Source organism: Natator depressus, chromosome 8 (genome assembly GCF_965152275.1).
Source record: "Natator depressus isolate rNatDep1 chromosome 8, rNatDep2.hap1, whole genome shotgun sequence".
Lineage (NCBI taxonomy): Eukaryota > Metazoa > Chordata > Testudines > Cheloniidae > Natator > Natator depressus.
Window position 1 is genome coordinate 88,374,325 of NC_134241.1, and position 21,345 is coordinate 88,395,669.

General features: G+C 44.1%; 1 protein-coding gene across 3 annotated transcripts in view; it reads right to left on the bottom strand.

Annotated features, from left to right (window-relative positions):
- DNAJC6 (DnaJ heat shock protein family (Hsp40) member C6) overlaps positions 1-21,345 on the bottom strand; it is a 91,479-nt gene that overhangs the window by 51,741 nt on the left and 18,393 nt on the right. The window contains exon 1 of one of the 3 annotated variants that reach the window (XM_074961586.1): positions 17,211-17,497. The exons of 1 other annotated variant lie outside the window; for it this stretch is intronic. In XM_074961586.1, coding sequence (XP_074817687.1) covers positions 17,211-17,430 — 220 coding nt within the window. In that variant the 5' untranslated portion in view covers positions 17,431-17,497. Of the gene's footprint in view, positions 1-17,210; positions 17,498-21,345 lie in introns of those variants that run through there. One more of the 3 variants, XM_074961585.1, reaches the window with a different exon arrangement.

Here is a 21,345-nt window from a genome sequence, read left to right on the forward strand (position 1 = left end):
TTATAGTGGGATTTCTGAGGATGGGTGGGAGGGCAGTTCTGAACCATGCAGGGGACAATCCCAATACTTTGCCCCCTGAAGGGAGACGGTGAATATGTGAACCAAAAATGTTACTGTGCATTTCTTCTCCAAGGCTCAGTGGGCCTCAGGGGTTAGTTCATGAACTCCAGTGCTGGACACCTGTGAAAGGTCCATGATGCCAGGAGCTCAGGATTGTATTGAGGGGGGAAAAGGAACTTCATTGCCCAGAAACTATGTGGTTATATGCAGTGTTTCTGTGCCAACAGTTATTTTGGGAGACCCCACATACCCAGTCCTAACATGGCTCATGCAGCTGTACCCCAACATCACCAACCTAAGAAAAAGGGACTTGAACTACCGACTGAGTAGCTGCAGAATTGTGTTGGAGTGCACCTTTGGGCATCTGCAAGCTCATTGGCGAAGCCTGCAGATGCACGTGAATGCCATTGTAGCCAGCACAGTTCACATTATCATGGCATGCCATGGCTTGCATAACACGTGCGATGCTAAAGGGGAATACTTCCAGAGCAAGTGGGCACAGGACAGATCTGGTTTTCAAAATCTATAGTCAGCTGGATCCCTCCCTCGTGCACACTGCTCCTGGTTCCTGGAAATTCATGATGCTATTTGCTCACACATTGTGGATCAGTGTGCAGCCAGAGTGTGACGCGATGGTGCTGCTGGAAAAACCCGATCAACTTTGCTACATAATTGTGTTGTGATAAACCTCAGTGGGTTTTGATCCCCTGCAGATGACGTTAATGTACTAACTGAAAGCAGGTAATTGGGCAGGGACCTGCAAGGTTAACACCTTTGGCGGTGGTTTTGTGCCATGGAGAGTATAATACACTTTCATGCCATCATTGAGCAATGGTTTTTGTTATAGGGTAACAACTCTGTTTCAGGGTGCTTTATGGGGAGCACTGAAGCATTGTTAAAGTTATTTAAAAATAGTTCTGCAAGGTTTGCAGAGGGGCTTCACACATTCCTTCCTCTCAGTGTTTTCTGATACCATTGCTCATAGCGCTTATCCTAGAATCACAGAACTGTAGGACTCAACGCAACCTCAACAGGTCATCTAGTCTAGCCCCCGCACTGAGGCAGGACTCAGAGTTATCTATACACCCTTGGCAGGTGTTTGTCTAACCTGTTCTTTAAAACCTCCAATGACGGAGATCCCACAACCTGCAAAGGTAATTTGCTCTATTGCTTAACTACTGTTACAATTAGGACATTTTCTTAATGTCTAACCTAAATCTCCCTTGCTGCAATTTAAGCCCATTACTTCTTATCCCGTCCTCAGTGATTAAGGAGAACAGTTTATCACCCTCTTCTTTATAACCACCTTTTACATACTTATGTAGACTTATGTCCCGCCACCGGTTTCTCTTCTCCAGACAAAAACATACCCATTTTTTTCAATCTTTCTTCATAAGTCATGTTTTCTGGACATTGAATCATTTTTGTTGCTCTTCTCTGGACTTTCTCCAATTTTTCCACATCTTTCCTGAAGCATGATGCTAAGATTTGGACATAAGACTCCAGCTGAGGCCATATCAGTGCTGAGCAGAGTGGAAGAATTACTTCTTGCTTACAACACTCCTGCTGATACTTCCCAGAATGATGGGTGGTTGATTTTGTTTGGTTTTTGTCACGGTTGTTTTTTTGCAACAGTATTACATTGCTAACTCATTTAGTTTGTGATCCACTATAACCCCCAGATCCTTTGCTGCCACACTGCTGCCTAGGCAGTCATTTCCCATTTTGTATTTGCGCAATTGATTACTCCTTCCTAAGTGTAGTATTTTGCATTTGTTCTTATTGAATTTCATCCTATTTATTTCAGATAATTTCTCTAGTTTGTCAAGGTCTTTTGAATTCTAATCCTGTCCTCCAAAGTGCTTGCAACCCCTCCCAGCTTGGTATCAACTGCAAATTTTATAAGTGTACACTCTATGCCAGGGGTGGCCAAACTGGCTCACAAGCCACATGCAGCTCTTTTACCATTAAAGTGCCTACCAGACTGAGTGGTGGGTGCTTGGGACCTCCGCCTTGCAGTGGGCTGGTAGGGTAGGAGCTTCTGTCCAGAGGGGAGGAAGGTCTCGGGCCTTCAGCCCTATAGACGCACCTGCCAGGACTCAGGACTTCAGCTGGAGTGGGGCTGAAGCCCTGAGCCTCGGCTCCTGGCAGACGTGCTCTGGCTTTCAAACTTCTGAAGATTGTTGTATGTGGCTTGGAAGGCCAGTAAGCTTGGCCATGTGTACTCTATGCCAAAATCCAAATAATTTATGAAAATATGAACAGAATGAGACCAGGACATATCCCTGCAGGGACAAATCCCAACTCAATATGCCCTTCCAGCTTGATTATGAACCATTTATAACTACTCTCAGTATGCTTTTCCAATCAGGTGCACACCACCTTACACTAGGTTAGTCTAAGCTATATTTCTCTAGTTTGTTTATGAGAAGGTCATGTGAGACAGTATCAAAAGCCTTATTAAAGTTGAGATATATCACATCTACTGCTTCCCCTCTATCTACAAGGCTTATTACCAGGGCTTAAATTCTCAGATTATTTCCAGAAGCTGCCCATGCTTCCCCCCATTCAGGGCTTGGGGCTTCAGCTTTGTGGGGTTGCGCCAGGTTTGGGGCTTCAGCCCTGGAAAATATTTACTGGAGCTCTACTCCAGACAGCTCTGGCTGAATTTAAGTTCTGCTTGTTACATTGTCAAAGAAGGATATTAGGTTGGTTTGACATGATCTGTTCTTGACAAATCCATGTTGACCTTATTTTCTTCTAGGTGCTTACAAATTTGATTGCCTAATTATTTGTTCCATTATGTTTCTGGGTAACAAAATTAAGCTGGCTGGTGTATAATTCCCTGGGTTGTCCTCATTTCCCTTTTTATAAATAGGTATTACATATGCCCTTTTCCAGTCCTGTGGGATCTCTCCTGAGTAGATCCCAAAGACATTTCTTTACAAAGGAGGTCAGTGTCATTATTCCCATTTTACAGATGGGGAAACTAAATATATGGTGTCATGACCCACAGGTCTCAAATCTGGTATGTGGGAGCAGCCATGCTCCAACCCTCCACCTGGCAGCCTAGAAGCTCTCTCAGGACCTGGTCTCAAACCGTGGTCTTGAACCCAGTATCATTAGTCTCTTGGGAATAAGCCTCAGCCATCACACCACACCAACTCATGGCCTGATGGGGGAGAAATGGGTGCAGATCATTGTGCAGGGGGACAAACAGGGATGTCTCCTGCATGGGCTTGGGGGCCACACTCAGGCTGGGCAACAAAGACTGGATTGGGCTCCTCATTCCCTTCCTTAATGCTTGGGGAGCGGGGGGGGTTCCCCTGAGAGGTGCCAGCGGAAGATGTGCTGGTGTCCAGCATGCTCTTCCCTGGCAGCAATGGTGATCAGATTCACTGCCTCAGCAGCAGCAGCCTGGGTGGCAGGGGGAGGAAGAGGAGTAGCAGGAGCAGGAGGTGCTGGCTATTCTGGAGAGGAGCAGAGGCCATGGCATCGGGCAGGCAGGCCCCGAGTGGTATGAGTTGTACCAGTGACTGCATGTGTGCATGGTCCCATCCCATCTGGGCATACTCTGCTCCGTGAATCAGTTCATCAGTGCCTCCTCCTGCTTAAGAGCCCAATTCTCCCTTACCCTAAGGAATTCAAACTGCTCCTGACTCCGGCTGTCAACGCCAATCCACAAGTCCCCCAGAGTCCTCCTCCATCTGCTATCTCTGCTGCTGCCCTCCCAGCAGAATGGTTTCCCTATTAGAGGGGGAATGTCCTGGTAAGTCAAAGAGAAAGCTAGCATTATATTTCATTTCTCCTTTGGAGGAACCTAAGCAATTCCATCACGTAATATAACAGTGCTGCCGAAGGCTACAATATTGATGCCTTTTAGCATCCCAGGAATGCAACTCCTACAGTCTCCTTCCTTCAGACTATTTTTGCAGCCCATGTCGAAGGAGCTGAGGGCAAAGTGGTAAGATACCAGCAGTACTGTTAATACAATGTTCCACGGTTTACAGTGCATCATGGGAATGGTTGAGGAGGAGTCTGGTTCCTTTCAGGGATTACATTACTGGTTACCTATTTCTTCTTTAAAGGCTGGCCATCATTTGGAGAACATAGCAGTGTTCATGGAACGGAATGAAGAAGTGGCTTTCCAGTGCGGTGGAGGACACCTGGCCACCTCTGCCAGAGCGATGTTTCTGCTAATGCTCACCCCTCTACATATTGCTGAGTGGAGGGGTTGAGTGAGCTATGAAGGTAGTCCAGGCCCATTTGCCCTGCCCTTAAAATTGAAGAGACAGCTTGAATTTTTGCCACACCAAATTTGCTGAATTATGTGAGAGCACTAGGAGGGAATTTAAGAGGAAACTGATTGTATTCTAAACAAGCAGACAGAGTTCCCATGGAAAAGGGCCAGAGGACCACAGAAAAACTTCCACCTAACCCTTTGTCTTGCCAGAAAGTCCAGCCCGAGTCCAGCACACCACTTTGAACGGGACAGGAATGCTTCACCTACACTCACACTCCACAGCTTCTGCAGGGTGGCTCAGCACAGGGAGAGGATAGACACCAGGGAGGGAGTGGGAATGGTAACCACCATTTGAAATGGTCATAGTGGGATTGGACTGCTCTGATGTTCCTTGGACAACTATATGTTTCCCTTTCCCTTCCAGGACCTAGACAGCCCCACACACAAGCAAGCAAAGACCCTGCTTCATGCAGCTCCTATACAGAAGAGGAAAGAAAAACAGTCTTGGGGTGTTTACACAACCATAAGTGTCATGAAACTGTTCTTTCCTTACTGGGGGCCTTTCAGAACCCATCCCCATCCTCCCTCCACTTTCCCTGGACAGCACTGCCAGAGTGCCGGCCAAGAACTGCACAGACACAGGGACACAGGACTGCTCCTTAGGAATCTATTATAGCTTCCATTGAGTGCTTTACTGGGCTTCATGAGATTCTGAGCAAGTCATTGGTTTACAGCCTTGTTTTGCTTTGGGACCACAAGGAGCTGGGGCAGGAAGCAGCTTCAGGTATGTATTACCAGAGCAGGGAGATAGTTCCAGGGAGTGTGAAGGTGCATTGTAACTAACCAGCCCCATGTGCTGTTTCCTGCAGAGGCTCTGGTTTCTCTTGGCAGGGGAGGAAAGCTTCCTCAGTTAACCTGGTAGAAACACAGAATCACATGCTCCTCTTCCTCCAGGGTCCCCACTGCCTCCTCACTGTGCCCCTTAATGGCATCTGGTCATACAATAAGGCCAGTGGGATTGAGGAGAGGGTCATGAGTCTCACTTAAGGTCCATACTTGCAGTCCTGGAGGGTGCCCGGTCCAGCTCATCGTAGCATGGGCATGTGCTAGGTCCTCTCCTGGAGTGATTGTCGAGTCCTTCACTCTCCACTACAAGAGCCACGGGTGCTTCATGTGCAATGGGCTGGAGCCTGGTGAATCCTGTCTCCTCCAGCCTTCATGAAAGGCCCTGTTAGAGGAGTATGTTCCTGCTGATCAAAGTGAAACTGTGGAGGACGGTGTACTCCAAGCACACACTGATCAGAACCCAGGTGTGTTCCAGACACCAGAGGCAGCTCTTGGAACATGATCCATGGTCACCTGTCCTGAGCCATAGAGTTCACGGGAGAACTGATCTGAAGTGCTCAGCACAGGTTGCTATACCCCGGCAATGGAAAGCCGGGGGGCGGGTCGAGTCTGAGTCCTTTATGCCTTTGGGTAAGGGTCAGGCAGTATGTAAAGGGATGAATGCATTGTGGGAATAGCCCCGGAGGACTATCGATACCCATGACCTGGTACACACCCACTGGCCATGTCGGCACTGCACTACAGGGCTAATATGGGGCCATGCCACAACAGAGGCATGTACCTACTCAGATCCCTCATGCATGTAGCTTTCGTTCTGTGCGCTATCATTCAGGAACATGCTTCAAGATTTCGGATATGGGCAACAGGGAGGTTATGACACATCAAGGCACGTGTAATGGTGTAAAGTCACAAGTGCAGGTGTAGCCTTCCAGGACAAGTGCCAAGCTTATCTCCTCTTCCACACACTTCACACCTTTTACGGTTCCTATTTGTAGAACCTTTCCCCACGCACACACTTCCAAAAAGGGAGATTCACCCATCTCTCATTTTCAAACAAGAGGCATTTCTTTACGTCCTGTGTGAATTATATAGAGTCACAGAAATGCAGGGCTGTAAGGATTTCTGGAGGTCACCCAGTCCATCCCCCCCCCACACTGAGGTGGGATTAGACTATCCCTGACAAATGTTAGTTTAAAAAAAACCAGTCAGGGATCACCCAGCCTCCAGGAATTCTGATCACTCAAATGAGGCAGTATTAATAAGCAACTTGCACACCCATCCCTAGCATTTACATCAATTTAAATATTTTGTCCAAATACTGATTTTACTAAACTTGTAACTTCCAGGAAATAAGCTGTCATCATGTTTTGGCTACAACTTTTATCTGGAGTTCTGTACACATCAGGCAGAAACTGCCTCCGGACTTCATATATGTCCCAAATGGTTTCAATGACTGCAAAGGCAAGTTCCTGGACAGTCTACTTTTACAGATAATGTAGCTCCTTTTGGAAAGTTGTTGGGCCTTATTCTCTCCTGTAGGGGCATGAGTGAGTTTGCCTGAAAGGGAGAATAGGATGCCTCACAGGGGTGTTGTGCAGATAAATGCATTAAAAGATTGCAAGGCACTTAGATATTAAGGTAATGGGGGCTATGTAAGTAACTAAAATAGAGCTCTTGAATATAGTAACACATGATTCTGTGCATAAGAAGTTGAAGTATTGGCCATGGTGGCCACGTATAAATTGAAAGGTGCAGAGCATTGTTGCAGGTTCTTGCCACGCAGGACAATGCATTGTAATAGAGACTACCAGAGAAATCTTCAATACTTGCAGGAATGAGCTTTGTTTATTATGCAGTCACTGCTAATGTACAGAAAGGCTATGTCCACTCCTAGACAGTACGTCCTAGTGGCTAGTGCAATGGACTGGGAGTCAGGAGACCTGGGTTCTAGTGCTGGCATTGCTAGTGATCTACTAGATTACCTTTAGCAAGTCACTTTCCCTTCTCTGTGCCTCAGTATCCCCACCTGTAAAATGGGGATAATGATACTGACCTCCTTTGTAAGGCACTTGGAAATCTACCAATGAAAAGTGCTACATGTAAATATTCTAGCAATTAAATTTAGAAAATGTAATTTTTCTTCAGTTTTTCAATTTCAAGCCATCATCCCCGCCAGCTCATGTAAACATACAGCATTATAAATTTCATGGATAATCCTTACATTTGTATACTAATTTATAAAACCAACACAAAATGACCATATAAGTAATTTTTTTTTTCTGAGTAAAGCCTTAAGGTTTTATAATCAGACTGCCTTCATATAAACTTCATGACATTTTTGAGAACTCTAGGAAATATTACTGCTGTTTCTTCAGAACTTGACAAGTTTTCCTCGTTATCTAAACAATATTCTTTCACAACAACAAGCAGATATATTTTAAGGGAGAAGTACAAAATAGCCCAGTGTTACAAGTACCCTGAGCAAAACATCTGCATTGTGAGCAATTCCCCTCTCCCCCACCCCCATTGGTCAATCAAGTTTATTTATACCGCATGAAAGATTTTCCTTGTTTGTGAAATTTACATTATGATGAGAAAAATGTGCTGGTAGTCAAAGTGATTAAATGCTGAAACTTGTTGAAGCCATGAAACTTGTTTTTAAAGTTTACACTAAAACTAAAACAGAAAAAACAGCATATAAAGCTACTGCCACATCACATGCAAGAAGAATCAGGCCATGCTATTCAGTGTTCAAAACAAAGAGGCTTATGAAATGGAACCTTCTCTTTTAAAAATGCAGAGCACAAAACAAAGCAGACATTGTCTGAGAGATACTCCATCTCATTGCCAGTGATATGGAGATGTCTCTCTCCTGACTCAATCAGGAGTAAGCACCAACACACAAGGTTCTGATTGGTGGGTATGCAAATTTAAAACAATTAAAGAAATCCTGACTTTACACTTCCAATGGATTTTAGATAATTTTCAGATTATGAATAAATTTAAGAACTGTACAAGACTAATGTGAACAGCAATTTCATTAGTTTTATTAAGTGTGTTCTTACTGTTACTCATTTTCTTTCAATATTCAGCTTGTTAGTGCAAGAGAGCATTACTATATGTCACAGAGGAAGCAAGAAGCTCATTTTACTCCTCCATTGCCTATTCCTCATTCTCTAACCACCTTCAGCCATCCATAAACTCTTCGCCATATTCCATATCAGATAGTTTTATATTTTAGGTCTCTTTCCACTTTTGCTCAAATCTTCCATTGCTAATTTTGCCATTTTTGTCCTTGTTCTAAGTTCAGTCCGCTCTTACGCTGTGTACACACTACCTCTTACGTCAATATAAATTATGTCACTCAGGGATGTGAATAAGCCTCTCTCCTGAGCGGCATAAATTACACCGACCTAAGCGCTGGTGTGGACAGCGCTATGTTGGCAGGAGAGCTTCTCCCGCCGACAAAGCTACTGCCGCTTGTGGGAGCTGGAGTAATTAAGTCGATGAGTGAGCTCTCTCCCATCAGTTTACAGCTCTACACTACCAGCGCTACAGTGGCACAGCTGCATCTGTTCAGCTGCGCTGCTGTAAGCTCTGTAGTGTAGCCATAGCCTAAAATTCCTCTCTGGAGGTTGGTCGTTCAGATTATTCTCGAACAAAGATAAGCAGTGAACCTATTATAATGACATAGGGAAGTCTTGTAGTGGTGGCAGTCTGGGACTATTTTCTGCTCAAAGTATGCAGCCCTTGTACATATACAAATACATTATGATACAGTTTTTAGTTACAGGATCACAGAAATTTCTCACTGAAGCATGCACTGTCTGGGTAGCCCTAGGAGCGGTGAAAGGCTGGAGCATGCTCAGTGAAGATGGAATCTTTAGCAGCAGCAACTCTCTACTGAGCATGTACAAACTAAGATTTTTTTCCGAAGACTTATAAATTGGCCAAATTTGGGCAGATTTTTTACAGGGACAGCAAAAGGCACATCCCTGATACAAAGATTAACCATATTTCAAGTCCCTGCTCCAAAGCATGGGGGTGGTAGAGCTGGTCAAAGAAAAGGGCTCAAGATTTTTTTTTTTTTAAAAAAATATGGGCAAAACAATGTTTTCTCCCCTAGACTTTTTCTTGGCAATAACTGGACCATTTTGCCTTAAATTTTCTTGAAAAAATTCAGATACCCAGCATGGAAATTTCAGCTAAAATGATTAAAGTTTGGCAAAGTTATATGCAACTGAAAACAGGGTCTTATAATGGAAAATGTTGGTCAATCTTAATAAGCACTGATATCAGCCCTATCTGGAATATAGTGACTGAGAACAAAAACTATGAAACTATGAGCTAAATCCATGAATCCTACCAGTAAGTGTGCAGCATTACTGTAGGTCATTTATACCTTCGCATTCCTACTTAATCAAAACAAAAAGTAAAGTCAACACCAGGTATTGGCAACCTTTGGCACGCGGCCCATCAGGGAAATCCGCTGGCAGGCCAGGATGGTTTGTTTACCTGCAGCATCTGCAGGTTCAGCCGATCGCAGCTCCCACTGGCCGCAGTTTGCCATTCCAGGCCAATGGGGCCTGCGGGAAGCGGCGTGGGCCGAGGGATGTGCTAGCTGCCGCTTATTTTTATCTTATTTGTTAAATAAAACAAATTCCCTACCTTGTATTACCAACATCTTAAATTATTCAAACAGGAACTTTCTCCATTTCACTCAGCTTGGACAATGGAGACAGACCAGTCAGGTCGTCTCTTCTTTTCATGTGCTAACATGATGTTGTGGGGCTTGGGCCAAACACATTTACATGTTACAGAATCAATGGAAGGGGATGTTCAGATCAAAACATGACTTATTTTAATTAAAATCTCCCATTCTAGTCATATTCCATTTTATAATTTTTATAAATTATGTATGTGTATATATATATATATATATATATATATATATATATATATACACACACACACACATACACACACACACACATATTATATACACACACACACACACACACCCATATCTATTTGCCTGAAAGTGCTTTCCCCCCCCCCCCAGATATGCCAGAATATGGGTTTAGTTAACTTAATCCTTCAAAAAAAAAATTTAAGGTATTCTTTCATTATATCTGCATAAGTATCTGGGAAGTTAGAGTACAGCCTAAAAGTTTGGTTATTTTTATTGCAAGGAGTTATTTATATGATTGCAAGCCTATGTTTAGACCTACTTTCAATCTTTAAGTACCATCCAAAAAAAGGTTTAGTGTTTTGTTTTGCTTTTTAACTAGAGGTCCAGATTCTGAGCTGGGATAAGTTAGCACAACTGCACTGACTTTACTACACCAGCTGAGGTTCTGATCCAGAATTCCCAATGTTATGCCTTTACCATCATCCTTCACCAACCTCAGTTCCCTAATTACTCTATAATGTATCTACACTTTCCTATGCTTCTAGAGTAATGAAGCTACCTTAAATTTAACGTTGTCAAAATGTGGATCTTAAACAACGTTTTCTTCACAGAACAGAAACATACAGTGCCTACCTAGAATAAAAGGAATATATTTTGTACATCTGTCTATATTTCACACGGTCAGTCTCTGGGCACTCCTCCTCCTCCTATGCACAAACAAGTCCCTTTAATCTTACATGACTTAAGACAATATATTATACCTGGCAAACCTAAAACACCAATGCGATGGGCTGGATCACAGAAACCCCCTTGGGGACACCAACTGATGTGCCAAGATTACTTCTGCCCCTGATTCCCTGCCCTGGCAGCTTGGGACTTCAGTGCCCTGCCTGGTTTGAGTCCGATCCACTAGCCTGCTGCAAACCCATACCCACGTCTGAACCATGTCCCCTAACAGCTGTAGGCTTAACTGAAAGCAGCTTAAGAAGTGTTCCTGACTTTAACACTCAGATGCTCAACTCCCATTGGGGTCCAAACCCCAAATAAATCCGTCTTACCCTGTATAAAGCTTATACAGGGTAAACTCATAAATTGTTCGCCCTCTATAACACTGATAGCGAGAGATGCACAGCTGTTTCCCCCTCCCCCCCAGGTATTAATACATACCGTGGGTTAATTAATAAGTAAAAAATGATTTTATTAAATCCTACTTTCTGTATTTAAGTGGTTCCAAGTAGTAACAGACAGAACAAAGTGAATTACCAAGAAAAATAAAATAGAACACGCAAGTCTATGTCTAATACAGTAAGAAAACTGAATACAGATAAAAACCTCACCCTTAGAGGAATTCCAGTAAGCTTCCTTTTACAGACTAGTCTCCTTCTAGTCTGGGTCCAGCAATCACTCACACCCCCCGCAGTTACTGTCCTTTGTTCCAGTTTCTTTCAGGTATCCTTGGGGGTGGAGAGGCTCTCTCTTTATCCAGCTCAAAACAAAATGGAGGGGTCTCCCAGGGGTTTAGACTCTCTTGTGAGTGGAGACCCCCCGCTTTCCCCTGTGTAGAATCCCAGCTACAATATGGAGTTCTGGAGTCACATGGGCCAGTCACATGTCCATGCATGACTCAGAACTTACAGGTAGCAGCCATGGTTCACATGCTACCTTGAATGTCCTCAAGTAGACTTTTTATGTGGATTGAAGCATTCCAAGATCCATTGTTCATTAAGTGCTTCTTGATTGGGCACTTAATTTGCACATTCCTTTCTCGAGAAACTGACCAAATGCTTTACTAAGGCTACTTAAAAATCAAGCAAGTACACAGCCAATATTCGTAACTTCAAATACAAAAAATGATACATGCATACAAATAGGATTAATAGATTCAGTAGATCATAACTGGAATATGTTTTCTGCTACATATACCATGTAAGATCTCTCTGTAAAGGTTATGTCATATATACATTCATAAGTATATTTCCATAAAGCTTTATGGGGTGCACCGTCACAACCAAAACAAGTGAAAGCCAGAATTTGATCAAACCCAAACCCATCTATGTCATGAAGTGTTGGTAGTTACACTGGAAACATATAGTCTCTCCTAAGTTATGCCCCAATTTCCGGCACTATTTTCTCCTCTGGGTTTTCCTTGTGTAACTGGCACTTTATTAATGTACTATTGACACAGTGAAGAGCATTCTTAAATGTAACACTAAGAAACACTATCAGCAACATAACAGCATCAAAACTATGGGTCCAGTTCACTTCACGGCTAGAGGAACCCAGACTCCAGCACCCTAGTGCACCAGGAGTGCAGGTGGTACAGGCTACTGCCAACACCTGCTCTCCTGAGTGCCCAGGCCCAGAGAGTACAGCCCCTAAGTGGGTATAGCTTGCCTAAGAGGGATCCAGAGTAGGTCAATTAGAAAATGTGCTCATTGAGCCTCCATCAATGAGACTCCTATGGAGCTCCAGACAGATTTTAAAGCTGCCTTTCCCCATTGGAACACCTGCAGGAGAGCAGCAATGATTTCTCCTCAGCCTGGTGTAAGTCTGGCTTAATAGGAGGGGTTGCTATTTGACTCTGGAAACTTCTTTCAAATGTACTGATACAGCAAAGAAGTGAAGGGCCAAATTCCCAGCTGTTACTCCAGTTTTACCAAATGGTTCTTCGGTGGAGTTCCGAAGTGGAGAAGTGATGTAATGCAGTGAAGTATCAGGTCCCCAGTCTTTCAGTACATCCAAAGACATGCGGGATAGAGGTGCAGTAACAACTGCCTCAACTAAACATGCCAAGTCATTGCATTCTTGGCATCTTGTATTCTGAACAGTCCAAAGATGCCTGACAACTTAAAGCTACACCGAGGGATCACTTTGCTTACCACCCAAATACAGCCAACTCTGTGACAGAAATATGGCAACTGTTCCAGAACAGCATACCAACACTAACACTAAACATAATTTAAGATGGGAAGTGAAGAATATTGTATCCTGTTGAAAAGTTAGGGGAAAGTCATGTGGGTAGAAAGTAAATGAGTTATAATTTGGCCAGAAGACTCCATCATGGATGATATATTGTGTATTCTGAATATACAATATGTAATCCATATAAAAAAAAAAAAAATCAGGAATCACTTTCTCTCATCCAAAAAAAGCACAGCACAATTTTCCTTAACGCCATGATAAGGCATTGGTTTAGAGAGAAAAGTACTACCCACTGAATCAACATCACTTCTTGCAGCATTTAGGTGTTTGGGATTGGCTATCAGCTACACTGGCCCGTACACTGGCTTGTTCTGACACTAACCATCTTGTGACACTGCACCACACCACAACTGGTAGTTTTATACAAATTACCAAGAAAAGAGATTATCTTGACACTTTTGCTGTGTGATCCCTTTGATAGGATAGCTCAGTGGTTTGAGCATTGGCCTGCTAAACCCAGGGTTGCGAGTTCAATCCTTGAGGGGGCCATTTAGGGATCTAGGGCAAAAATTGGGGATTGGTCCTGCTTTGAGCAGGGGGATGGACAAGATGACCTCCTGAGGTCCCTTCCAACCCTGATATTCTATGATTAACCAGTTTTACTAGGTTAGGTTTACTGTTTTTGTCTTGTAGGACTATCTAATTTTACCCACCTACCCATCCACATTTGTACAGCTTTAAAAACAAATTATGTCCTTACATTCATGAGCAACTCCCCAGTGGAAGTCGATGGGAACCACATGCACACCTGAGAGGTCGTTTCAGCTCTTAAAATTTGTTTTATTCTGCCGATTAGTTAAATTATATATGTATGTATTTACTGTAAACTACAACTGATAAAATCTCTCATTTGTCAGCATAAAAAGTTTAATTGGGAAGACCAGGTGGAAGAAATGGACATCAAGTTTTAAGTAGAATATCACGGTTGATCCAGTATTCCTGATCTTGTTGAGAATACTCCATCAATCCAAAAATGGTCTCATTTTTAACAGAGACAAATCACTATCAAGAATCTCATAAGCCAATTTCAATAGCATATAAACAGAATATTCTTGTTGCACTGTCTGGATACACTGTTGCTTGCATCAAATGGATATTATTAATCATGCTAATTACAGCAGTGCTCATGGGCCAACCAAGAATGGGGTCCTAATGTGCTAGGTGCTGTACAGAGTAGTAGATGACCCTTGCCCTGAAGCACTTACAATCTAACTAAACAAGACAGACAAGGTGGGGGAAGAGGCATAACACACAAGCAGAGTGAACAATGTGATGGTACCAAACTGCATGTTCTATGATTTGTTGGGAGGGATGGGGGTTTAGGTCAGGGTGATCATCTAAAGGGGGGAGGGAGGAAGAATGAGAGGGGGACAGGACAGATGAGAAGAGGACAAGAGAGGCAGGTGTGGAATAAAGCTGTGGTGAAGAGACTGTAGGAGAGGAAGAGGGTTGGAGCACTCAACAAATCAATCAGCACAGGGCAGATAAAGTCCAGTGAAACCTGTAAAAAGTTCTCTGAATGTCCAAAAGATGGAGTGTCTGGCGGGTTCCTCTCTGCAGTTTCCCCCCCCCCCCGCCCCCAAGACCCCTTTGTGGTGTAGAGCATGGGGAGTGATGGGCAAACAGACACGCCCAGGAGGGCTGGGCAAAGTAACAACAGCAAAAGAAACTCCCAGTGAGAACTGCTGACTGAGCGGAAGGAAGTGCAAAAGGCTAATCAGATTTCTCAACCATTAAAATTGAATACAACACAAGTGTAATGCCGAAGTGTTGGAGAAGTCCTGGAAATAGCCCTTCATCATTCAATGTATTTTGAGCATGCACACTCTAGAAGTTCATAGTAGGAGTTATACAGTTAACCACACAGGGATTCCTGATATTTACCAGTAGAACTTTTGATATGGCTGAAAATTGCATGAATACCTTTATATAGAAAAATACTATGTAACCACCACCAGGAACACTTGTTTTTACTGAGAGAGGAAGTGGTGAAAATTGAACAAATAGAGCAATTGCAAGAACACTCAAGTAACATACAAGCTAACATTAAGCAAAGGTCACCATCTGACATTTACTATACACTAAAAAGAAAAAGGAGTACTTGTGGCACCTTAGAGACTAACAAGTTTATCTGAGCATAAGCTTTCGTGAGCTACAGCTCCCATGCATCCGATGAAGTGAGCTGTAGCTCACGAAAGCTTATGCTCAGATAAACTTGTTAGTCTCTAAGGTGCCACAAGTACTCCTCTTCTTTTTGCGAATACAGACTAACACGGCTACTACTTTGAAACCTTACTATACACTATTTGCCAGACCTGGCTAGATATAAATATCATCATCTGCCACACTTAGTTCCTCTATTTCCATTATTCTAATCAACTCCAAGACCAATTGCTTTAATAGTATGTCAAAAATACAATATATGTTAAGTAGACCATAGCCTCCAAGTGTCTCAGATGGGTGCCAATATGAGAACCTAGACAGCTAGAACTTAGCAACCTACTGTGAATAAGCATCAGCTGACATACTGAGTCTAGCAAGCAAGTCTAGCACTGACATCACGCTATTAACTTAAAGTAGATTTCTAAGTTCTCTCAGAGCGAGAGGCAGTTCGTTATAAACTAGAAAGACATGATTCATTTGCAAAAACCCTACATAACCTGAACTTTCCCCATATGTTCACAAATGTAACTATTTCTCTGTATGGTACTTCTTATGCCATGAATTCTTTTCCGCAAGGAAGAAATTTTAACATTAAATTATTTTCATTACTTGTAGTGTCAGACTTAGTTTGACAGGTGTGCCTTGGGACTGAACTTCCCATCCAAGGAATAAGTATTCAAGGAGACTGTGGCAGTGCAAACTTCCCTTTATCATCCTCTAAGAGTGCGTAGACATCAAATTGGACCCCTAGAGCTCAAAAGGGTACTTCTATGACTACTCAATATACGTTTCCACTCTAAAGTTCTCTGAAAAGACTCTGGGTAGTAATTGTGATGTGACCACATGGCCCACTGGGAACTGGACTGAAACCAATTCATTTTGCAAACACTGAAAGGCCATCAGATAACTATGTTCAAATCACTAGTGACTCAGGCAAATTTGAATATGTGACCTAGAGGTGAAGGGCTCTATATCCTATTACCAATCACATGGGCCATCTGGTCCCTCCACTGCAAGATTTCTCACACACAGTGTTCATACAGCATGCATCAAAATTTATCCGATTTAATTCTGAGTTGTTTTTAGAACAAAATGATTCCCAAATGACTTCAAAAGAAATCAATAGACTATATTCAGGATTTCTCCCCCTTTTATTTATTCCCATTTACAATGGTTTCACAACAGCTTTTCTTCTCTTTGGGGGAAATGACAAAGAAATCAGCTGCAATCATAGTCATTTGCTTTTAATTTTACACTATCAAGAAGTGTTTGATTTCCAGCTCTGGTGAAATTGCATTGAATCTATGAATGACCTGACCACCACCCAAAGCACCTAGGTTGTTACTGCTCTTATGAAAGCTCTTAGGCCGGACAAAGGACTTCTGTTGTCACTTACCATACAGGCTCATGATCATGGTGCCTTATAAAGGTAACTCCACCACTGTTTAGTTAATCGATGTTTACAACACAGCGCAAGCATCTTCAGGATAGTTGTTTCCTATTCACTATATCTAGCTGCACAACAGCACAATGCATTTCTCATTTAGATAATGAACTCCCTTCTGCTCTCCTAAACATGCTCATTTTGAAAGATTTACCATGCCTGGGAAATGCACAGACCGCATTCTGATGACGGTACATTTTCTTGCTATGGTTTTCAAAAACGTCCTGCCATAAGAAGTGTCAGCAACCCCACTCCCCCAGGAACAATACATCAGCCCCCCTCGTCCATTAGCAGGGCAGAGCAGCGGCACCTGAGCTGTGTTGATTCACTGGCTAGTAATGAAGAGCTCTTTAAATTTGCAGGACCCTGCCATCTCAGGTGTCCTCTCCCTAGACACCGGTGAGGATCACATCCAGTGCAGCCGGACCCCCCGTCCCTGCCAGCGCCTGGCTGGGCCAGCTCAGTCAGCCCCAGTGGGGAGCAGGCAGGTGGGCCTATACCACGGTCCCCGTCCCCGGTCAGCCCTGGGGGCGGGACGCGGAAGAAGAGAGGCCCCTTACCTGAGCTGTCCATGGTGCTGCTGCCGCCGTCCAGATGCTGCGGCTGCTGTCGGGCCGGGCTCCGGGCTGCGGCCAGCACGGCCGGGATCACCCCTTGCTTGCTGCCGCCGCCGGCTCTCTCCTTGCTGCCCCCGCTGAAGTCACCGTTGCTCTCCACCAGCTGCAAAGATTCGTACCCGTCATTGCTGGGCTTTTTGCGGTAGCTCCCGAGCAGGCTCATGGGCGAGTCGGCGGCGGGGAGGCTCCGCGGGCAGGGGCGGGAAACCGCGCGCGCGCCCTCGCCTTCCCCGGGGTGGGGTTGGGGGAGCGGGGCCCCAGCGGGGCGCTGTGTGCTGGGCGTGGGCCGCCGGCTCGGCTCCGCTCCCCTGGCTCGGCACAGGGACTCCACCGGCGCGGCCTTGGCACAGCGCTCCCCGGCGGCCGCCACAGCCCAGCGCTGGGTCCTCACAGGCTCGGCTCCCCTGGCCGGGAGCCAGCTCCTGTCTGGAGCCCGGGCTCGGGCGCAATCCAGCTCCAGGGGGTGTCTGGCGCGGGCCGCGCCCTGCCTCTCGCGGCCTGGGCTGCGCCGCACCGACAGAGAGGGGCGGGGCACGCGTGGCAGCGGCCCCCGCCCGGCCTGGCAGGGGAGTGAGTGGGCCGCTCCGCGTGAGGGTGAAAAGGCCCAATGGCGGCCTGGCTCAGGCTGAGGCTAACAAAGCCTCTTAAGCGCCCACCCCCTTTTTAAAGGGTGTGACGGGCGCGATTTCAGTCTTAGGCCAGAGGCCTCACTGCCTCTGTTTGAAAATTCTGTCTCACCTGTGTGTAACCCCGCCCCCCCCAATATATTATGTTATCTACACACACCCTATGTGTTATCTACACACGCACAGCCTATATTATCTACATACACACCCTATGTATTATCTACTCATGTCTTCTCCGCTTTTTATTCTGAACCCAGTTTTCTCTTAGCCGTCAAGGAGTTGAAAAAAAAATCAAGAAAGTCTCTCTGATTTGGAGCCATAATTCACCTAACCTAACCATACCATGGACTGTAAAACCGCAAACTGCTGTCACTGGTACTGCTGGGACACTTGGACCAAACCTCCTCAAACAAATTACACCGGACAATTCTGTCAATGCCACCTTTCTCGCCATAGGGCTTAGACTAAATTGATAGTGGTAGAAACAGAAGAATGGCCACACTGGGTCAGACCAAAAGTCCATCTCGCCCAATATCCTGTCTTCTGACAGTGGCCAATGCCAGGTGCCCCAGAGGGAATGAACAGAGCAGGTAATCATCAAGTGATTCATCCCCTGTCGCCCATTCCCAGCTTCTGGCAAACACAGGCTAGGAACATCATCACTGCCCATCCTGGCTAATAGCCATTGATTGACCTATCCTCCATGAACTTATCTAGTTCTTTTTTGAATCCTGTTATAGTCTTGGCCTTCACAACATCCTCTGGCAAGGAGTTTCGTAGGTTGACTGTGTGTTGTGTGGAAAAAATACTTCCTTTTGTTTGTTTTAAACCTGCTGCCTATTCATTTCATTTGGTGGCCCCTAATTCGTGTGTTCTGAGAATGAGTAAATAACACTTCCTTATTTACTTTCTCCACACCAGTCATGATTTTATAGACCTCTATCATATCCCCTCTTAGGCATCTCTTTTCGAAGCTGAAAAGTCCCAGTCTTATTAATCTCTTCTCAAATGGCAGTCGTTCCATACCCGTAATCATTTTTGTTGTCCTTTTCTGAAACTTTTCCAATTCCAATCTATCATTTTTGAGATGGGGCAACCACATCTGCACGCAGTATTCAAGATGTGGGTTTACTATGGATTTATATAGAGGCAATATGATATTTTCTGTCTTATTATCTATCCCTTTCTTAATGATTCCCAACATTCTGTTAGCTTTTTTGACTGCTGCCGCACATTGAGCAGATGTTTTCAGAGAAAGCAGATGTTTTCAGAGACAAAAACAATTTTTTAAAATGCTGGCTCTCTCCCCATTCCTCTCCTCTCCACTCCCAAATAAATTTGAGGAGCGTTTGCTTTGTTTATGAAAGGTGCTTATTTGATAGCCCTGGATCATGAAATCCCAAATCCCTGAGTTTATTCTCTGAATGTTGACTATGCCACTATCCTGCATATGTGCTTTAGCCCAGTTCTAGGGTTACCATAGTGCAGGTGCCCCTGTGCTGAGACTGCCAAACAGGATCGGAAGGATGGCATAGTGTTGGCATGCTGGGCTGGGGCTGGACTACACCCAAATCACTGCAGCTGTGCCACTGTAGCGCTGCTAGTGCAGACGCTCTCTGCCAAGAGCAGAGAGCTCTCCCATCGGCAAACTAAATCCACTTCTGCAAGTGGTGGCAGCTATGTCAATGGGAGAAGCTCTCCCGCTGACATAGTGCTGTACACACCGGCACTTAGGTCGATGTAATTTACGTGACTGGGGGTGGCTTTTTTACATCCCTGAGCAAAACAAGATATACCAACATAAGTGCTGGTGTGTAGAAGCCCTGGGACTCAGAAGACCTGTGTTCAGTTCTTGGTTCAGATACAGACTTCTGGTGTGATCCTGGGCAAATCACTTAATCTCTTCTCCCCATCTGTAAAAAATGGGTACATTTCCCTACTTCACAGGGGTGTTGTCTGAATATAATCCATTAACGATTGTGATGTGCTCAGATACTAACTACAGTGCTGAAGCCTATGTGAGTATCTAGATGCAGAGATCGCCAGCCCATACTAGATTAGAATGGGTGGCATCAAGTTGAAATGTTTGGTTTTTATCATGAATTACTAGCCTATCTTCTGTTTGCTCAGTCCAATTGATTTTTAGACATTTGTATAGGTGGATTTCTCACTGTATAATGCAGAAGAATGTCCTTGAACAATACAATAGTCACATGTTGCACTGCATTTATATTTTAAGCACCCTAGGTAGTTCACATTTTAGTCATTTTCATTTGTAGTGATCTAGGAGTGTCAAATCTGACACACGGAATATAAAAAAAAAAAGTTTATCCACCATGAAGCTTGCACAGCCCAACAAAGCAACCAAGCAATCTTATTGCTATACATGTGTGTCCTCCCCACATCCTGCCCTACTTCTTGTTTCATCACCATTTGGACATAGCAAATCAAATTGTGTTTTCCTGTAAAGCAGTAGTCATGAAAGCAGTAATGCCAAGAAGAAATTCTATTGCAATTTCCACAATTTGAGGTATTAAAGACACTTGGCTTTCAACCTTATGCTTAACACTCCAGGAGAGGGGGCAGCTGGTACAATCATAACTTGTCATTGTACTATTGATTATATAACTCCTCAAATTCTATATTGCTGGGTAGAGAAGATTCTAGGCCACAGATGCACCTATGCAAGGAGAACCCACAAGTTTGAAAGTGACAAAATAAAGGACACCATCTCCAAAGATGTAATTTGGAATAAAAATCAAGACTAATTCTGCAGTAGGTTTGTATAAGTTCTTCCCCTTCATTATATTGTGTTAAAATACTGTATGAAGTAAAATGCAGAGAGCAAATCTTGCCAATATGCTTCATGTGAGAAATATGATGACAAGAAACCAATTTGAATATCCAGTAGAGAAAAACTCATGTATTTTTTTCAATTAATCTTGACTGGATCCTTACAGTGCTGAGAGACACACTTCACATTAGGCAGCCAGTAAATCCTGAATGATTCCTACACTGCCCTTATGCAAGCTGTGAAATTCTGTACAATCAGTCAAAGTGAATTTATTTCTGTTTTCTTTATTCAAAAATACCAAACTGGTGTCCCTGCTCAAAGTGCGACTATTCAATTTTTGCAGTGTTTTCTGAAAGAGTTCATGGTCCTGTTAGTCCTTGAGTAAAGCCTAGCCCAAGTTGGAGTGGAATAGCCATAGTACTAGCTGCCCCACTCTAAGTGGCGGGACATCTGCCTTGTTTAAGCAAACTGTTCCCTAGTGCACTTACTGATCTGTTTTCTGTTATCTTTGTCCAGTCGTAGCACAAGAACATCAGTAAAGGTGGAGCCAGACCCTAAATCTTAACTCATCCTGGACAAGTAAATACTGAGAATCTCTACTGGACACTCCAATACACAGCCTTTCCTGTTATAAAGTGCAGTGGGAACCTTACTTTGA